Genomic DNA, 6,052 nt, shown 5'->3' on the forward strand with positions numbered 1-6,052 from the left:
GACCCTCACGATTGTAGTTACCATAGTTCCGACCTTGGTTCCCTTGACCTTGGCTCCAATTCTCCTGATTAGAGCCTTGGGCACTTGGTCGGAAACCCCCCATCGGTTCATTTACTGCATAGGAATCCTCCTCATAATAACACTCATCGATTGGAGGTGGTGGTTTAGCCAAGTAGTTGACTGCATTAATCTTTTCTGCACCCCCAGTGACATGTTTTAGTACCAACCCAAGCTCAGTTCTCATCTGAGCCATTTCTTCACGAATATCATCTGTGGCTGGGTTGTGAGTGGACTGCACTGTGAAGGTGTTTCTCCCTGTATCAGACTTCCTAGTACTCCAAGCTTTGTTGTTACGGGAAATTTTCTCTAATTTCTCAGCGATCTCAGCATAAGGGCATTCTCCATAAGATCCACCTGCTATAGTGTCCAACACCACTTTATTGTTATCATCCTGTCCCCGATAGAAGTATTCCTTCAGTGAATCATCATCAATACGGTGATTTGGAACACTTCTCAAGAATGAGGTGAATCTATCCCAAGAACTACTAACTGACTCTCCTGGTAGTGCCACAAAGTTATTCACCCTGTCTTTGTGGTTTAATTTCTCGGAGACCGGATAGTAGCGTGCTAAGGAGACATCCCGTAGTTGGTTCCAAGTGAAAATAGAGTTGTTTGGGAGCTCAGTAAACCACATAGCAGCCTCTCCCGTCAGTGAGAGAGGAAACACTCTGAGACCTATTACATCTAGATCAAAATCAGGCCTCCCCACATAACTTTTACACACTGCCCTTACCTTAGCTATATGGGCATGTGGATCCTCAGAAGGTAGCCCTGAAAACAAACCTCTGGCAGTGAGCATCTGCATCAGGCTACTAGTTACCACAAAAGTGTGGCCTGTGGGTAGAGGGGGAAAGACAAGTGGCCCATCCGAGTCTGCTATGTTATCATACCCTCTGTAGTATGCTTGGGGCCGTGGAATGGGATTTTGTCCCCTCTGCTGATGTTCACCCGGAGCGTCGGGTAACATCTGACCATGAACATCTACTGGATCTGGGATGTTCTGGCTTGGATCCTCATCATTTATTCCCAAGTTTCGATTCATATTGCGCAGTGTACGCTCTAGCTCGTGATCATAGGGAAACAAGGGTTCTCTTCCTCTCCGTGTATTTGGCATACAAGGAGGATAGTTCTGAAAGGAAATCAAAAACAATAAAACAAAGTAAAATCAAGAAAATATCAACTAAACTTTAGTAATAAGTTCAAGTTAATATAAAAGCTAAATTCCCCGGCAGCGGCGCCAAAATTTGATACGCTCAAACTTACTTCTCAAATGAGAAGTAAAGCGGTCACATCAAGTAAATAACCCAACTAGTGAGGTTGGGATCGTTCCCACGAGCAAAATAGTCTAGACTTAACTTCAACTTGTTATTACTATCGTTCGGTTGATGACTTCCTTAGAAAGTAAAAGCATAAAAAGGGGGGGGGGGTTCTATCTCTAAATAAGTGAAAATAAACAACGAACTTGAAAGAGACACTTAACAACTTTTAATTTTGTGTTTTAATCAATTAATCAAAGTAACTAGGGTTTACGCGTTCCCCACAAGTTCATAACTTGATAATCCTAACTATAACAATTCTTTCCTAGTATCTTTCATGCAAAGTGATAGGTTATGTATTTCTAAATCCTTGGTCCGGCATCCAGAAAATCTCACTCCGCACCTTGGTCCGGCTGCGTGTGTTGCTTTCCTAACCCTTATCTTTACCTCATATTAAGCATCGTATTCGATATTTGACTAAGTTATTACCTCGTACCAATCAATACTAGCCTATTAGATAGTACACTATAAATCTATGTTAATAATTCTTTTCCTATTATCTACCTCCTTGGTCCGGCAAGAAGCATTAAGGTGAGTTCTAACGTTAATCATCCGTTTAAAAGACTTCTAAGCGAAAGAATTATTAATACATGCAAGACACAAGTCTAGAATTGTTATTTTAGCTAGGGTTATCTTATTATTTGCCTATGGTTCCCACAACCCTAGTTATGGAATTTAGTTCCTCATAGCCATAAACACAATATTCAAATATATTAAATAAGAATTCATGTACTTACTTCAATGAGAAAGAATAAAGTTCGAAATTTGCTTGATTAATCACCAAAAATCACTTGTAAGAATCTCCAAAAATCAAACACTAAAACACAAAGTCTAATAATATGATGTCTAACCTCCCAGAGTCTAACCTGAAAAACAAGGTTTTTCGAACTATTTATAAAAAATAAAAACCTAATTAAATAAGGATTCTAATAACTGGAAATCTGCCAAAATGCGGCTGGGTCGACGGACCACGCGACGGATCGTCGTGGTCATAACGGACCGTCGTGGACTCTGTCGTCCTATACTTGGTGCAATATCTTCTGCTGCTTTCTTCATTCCCCTTGACGGCAAGTGTGACGGACCGTCATAGGCACAACGGTCCGTCGAGGGTCTTCGTTTCAAAATACTTCAACTCTTGGAATCTGGGTACTGGGATCACTTCTCTGATCTTCACGACGGACCTGCAGGACGGACCGTCATAGCCATGACGGACCGTCACAAACTTCGTAATCCCACACTTGGTCAGACTTCCCCATCTTCCCTCAGCAGCTTCTCTATGCTGCCACCTACGGACCGTCACAGGCACGACGGACCGTCATAAGCTCCGTAGGTGGTCTCTTCTGCATTTTCCACTCAAAATCTTCGCTTTCAGCTTTGGACAGATTTCCTGCAAAACAAAGAGAAACTTATATCAAAATTAGCACAACAAAGGCTTTCAGACACACTAAACTTAAGGAAAAAGTATTAATTATACCGTGAAACCACGGTATATCACCCACCTATGCAGATGTTCAATTTTGTCGAACCAAAATCCACCCCCAAATCTCCAAAATTTTCCCCCAATGTATCCAAATTACCCCCAATCTTATCAAATTCCACCCCTTATCAGAATATTGCTCCCAACTGTGCCAATGTACAGTCGAGCTACCGAGCACCTTTCCCCACATATCAAGTCCAAGATCTAGCATATCAAAAACCCCTCCCAAATTACCAGACAAACCCCTACCCTAGAACCCAAGATCCTCGCCCAAATACCCGCAATTATCAACAGATTCCTCCCCCTCAGCAAAGCGGGTATGATCCTTCTCGTCCCAGGTTTGAAAAAAGGCCTTCGAGGAACTTTACTGCACTGGCTGAAAGCCGGACCAAGCTATTCGAAAGACTATCCGCGGCCAGATACATCTACTCTGTGGGGCCCAAGCCTGTGGATATCAACTCTAAGTTCTACAAACCGAAGCAAAGATGTGCTTATCATTCCAACAGTGTTGGACATGACACAAGAGACTGTATCAATCTTAAACACAAGATCCAGGATCTGATTGACTAGGAGGTAGTCTCCCTCCAATCGGCAGCGCGAAACGACAATACAAATCCGTTGCCGAATCATTGGGGTGGAAACATTAATATTATAGAAACAGACGAAGACGAGTGTGAAACCAAGAGGATTACTCCTGTTGCGCAGGAAGACTTGGAAAGGGTTGTCGCTTCTTTAAGCGTCAAATAAAAAAGAGAGTTCGTTATTTTGACACCTACAAAGGCTGTTGCCTTCGAAACCTCTCGCCAAACCCAAGTTTGTCATTAAAACCGCTGTGGCCCAACGCATGACAAGGTCCGGAAGATGCTACACTCCTGATGAGCTTGCTCTCGGAGGACAAAAGAAAGACCATGCCAAGAGGCCAATAAGTGAAGCAGAAGCAGAAGAGTTCTGGAGGAGGATGCAACCGAAAGATTATTCCATTGTCAAACACTTGGAGAAGACTCCGGATCAGATCTCCGTGTGGACCCTATTGATGAGTTCTCAGTCCCACGGGCAGGCTTTGATGAAAGCTCTTGATGATACGTACGTGCCGTCACGTACAAGCAGCGATAACGTAGCTGCCATGATTCATCAAGTCATTTGGGCACACCGCATCAGCTTTTGTGATGATGAGTTGCCAGTCGAAGGGAGATCCCACAACAAAGCTCTTCACGTCACTGTGATATGCCGTAGAAAGGTCGTCAATTGTGTTTTGGTAGATGATGGATCTGGTTTGAATATGCCCCTTGTCGACATTGAAACAGCTGAGGTTTGACCTCAGAAAATTTGAGCAAAACCAGGTTAATGTAAGAGCGTCTGATTGTGTGCAAAGGGACACATTAGGGGCGATGAACTTGACCCTTCAAATGGGCCCCGCAGAGTTTAGCGCAAAATTCCAAGTGTTGGATATCAACACCAGCTATAACCTTCTTTTGGGAAGGCCGTTCATTCACATTGCTGGAGCCGTCCCCTCCACTCTCCATCAAATGATGAAGCTGGTATGGAAAAATGAGGAGCTAGTTGTTCACGGTGAGAGAAGTCACTCAGGTAAGCAGGTGCTGGTCTTTGATGAGACGCTGCGAGGTCCGGAATTTTACACGGTGGAGTTATTAAATGCCACTGATGAGGATTTGGCCCCGCAGACCCCCATGCCGGTCGTGTACAAAATGTTCTCCAAGGTAATGCTGCAGAATGGGTTCGAGCCAGGTTTCAGATTGGGAAGAGATTCCCAAGTGATTATTGAACCTATTCCGGTCCTTGCTAAAGGATCCAAAAATGGTTTGGGGTATACTCCCACAGATGACGACATGAAGATGAAGAAGAAAAAGGATAAGAGTTGGCTAAGCCATCTCGCATCTGTATCAATCCTTTCCAATCCGGGAGTATGCTGAGCCTAAAGACTGTGGGGAAGGAATCTGTGACCTCTTCAAGGAGATCAATGTTGTTATCGAGGAGGAGGTCGAGCCAGCTGGTATTTGTGATGCTGAACCAGAGGAGATGTTGCAGAATTGGACTTCCACGCCGATCCTGATGTCCCGAACTCTTTGGTAGAAAGGAGTTATTTTATGCACACTAAAATCGGTGGTTGTCCGGAAGAGGCCCGAGACCCACCATTTCTGCATTTTTCTTAATTGTTCAAATTTTGAATTTTCGTTGTGATGTTTAAAAAGGCAACATGGCCCTGTGCCGTGACCAAAGTTTGCATTTTGTTTTAAATGAAAGCCTCTTTATTTTTAACTTTGTTTATTTAGTTGTTTGTTATACTTTACTTTCCTAATTTTGTCTGTTTATGATTTCAGTAACATAAGTTACAGACCCGCCAATGTCATGTCATGTCATGAGCTAAATGAACAAAATGAGAAAAGTGACGACAAGGTTGATGACTATGAAGAAGAAAGTGGGGAACCAGATTATGTTGTAGAGGAGTTTCGACAATTCGAGAATCAGCATAAACCGCATCTAGAAGAGGCGGAAATGGTGAATTTGGGAGATTTGGAATATGTCAAAGAGGTTAAGATCAACACCCACCTGAATGAAACTCAGAAGGAGGGCCTGGTTCATTTGCTTGCCAAATACAGTGATGTGTTTGTTTGGGAAGTCGGTGATATGCAGGGGTTGAGTACCGATGTCGTATCTCATAAGCAACCTATCAACCCAGGGTTCGACCCGGTGAAACAAAAGACTCAAAAATTCAATCCTGAACTGAGTTTGAAGATTAAGGAAGAAATAACCAAGAAATTAGAGTCTCGATTGGTGGAAGTAACGCAATATCCAACCTGGTTGGCCAATGTTGTTCCGGTCGCCAAGAAGGATGGGAAAATCAGGATTTGTGTTGATTATAGAGATCTCAACAAGGCTAGTCCAAAGGATAATTGTCCGTTGCCAAATATCCATATTTTGATTCACAACTGTGCCAAACATGAGATGCAGTGATTTGTTGACTGTTATGCAGGTTATCACCAAATTTTGATGGATGAAGAAGATGCGGAAAAAATGGCATTCATTACACCTTGGGGTGTATATAACTACAGGGTGATGCCGTTCGGCCTCAAAAACGCCGGTGCCACTTACATGAGAGCCATGACGACTATTTTCCATGACATGATTCATAAGGAAATTGAAGTGTGCGTGGACGACGTCATAATCAAATCCCGTGAGT

The 6,052-nt window shown here is 43.1% G+C and overlaps 1 protein-coding gene across 1 annotated transcript; it reads left to right on the plus strand.

Moving 5' to 3' along the window:
- The first annotated feature begins 4,241 nt into the window (after positions 1-4,241).
- Positions 4,242-5,826, plus strand: LOC138347491 (uncharacterized). Its single transcript, XM_069295785.1, has 3 exons — positions 4,242-4,775; positions 4,825-4,940; positions 5,193-5,826. Exons 1-3 carry the CDS (start codon positions 4,242-4,244, stop codon positions 5,824-5,826), a joined length of 1,284 nt encoding a protein of 427 aa, XP_069151886.1.
- Positions 5,827-6,052: the final 226 nt, after the last annotated feature.

Source organism: Solanum lycopersicum, chromosome 3 (assembly GCF_036512215.1).
Source record: "Solanum lycopersicum chromosome 3, SLM_r2.1".
NCBI classification, from domain to species: Eukaryota; Viridiplantae; Streptophyta; class Magnoliopsida; order Solanales; family Solanaceae; genus Solanum; species Solanum lycopersicum.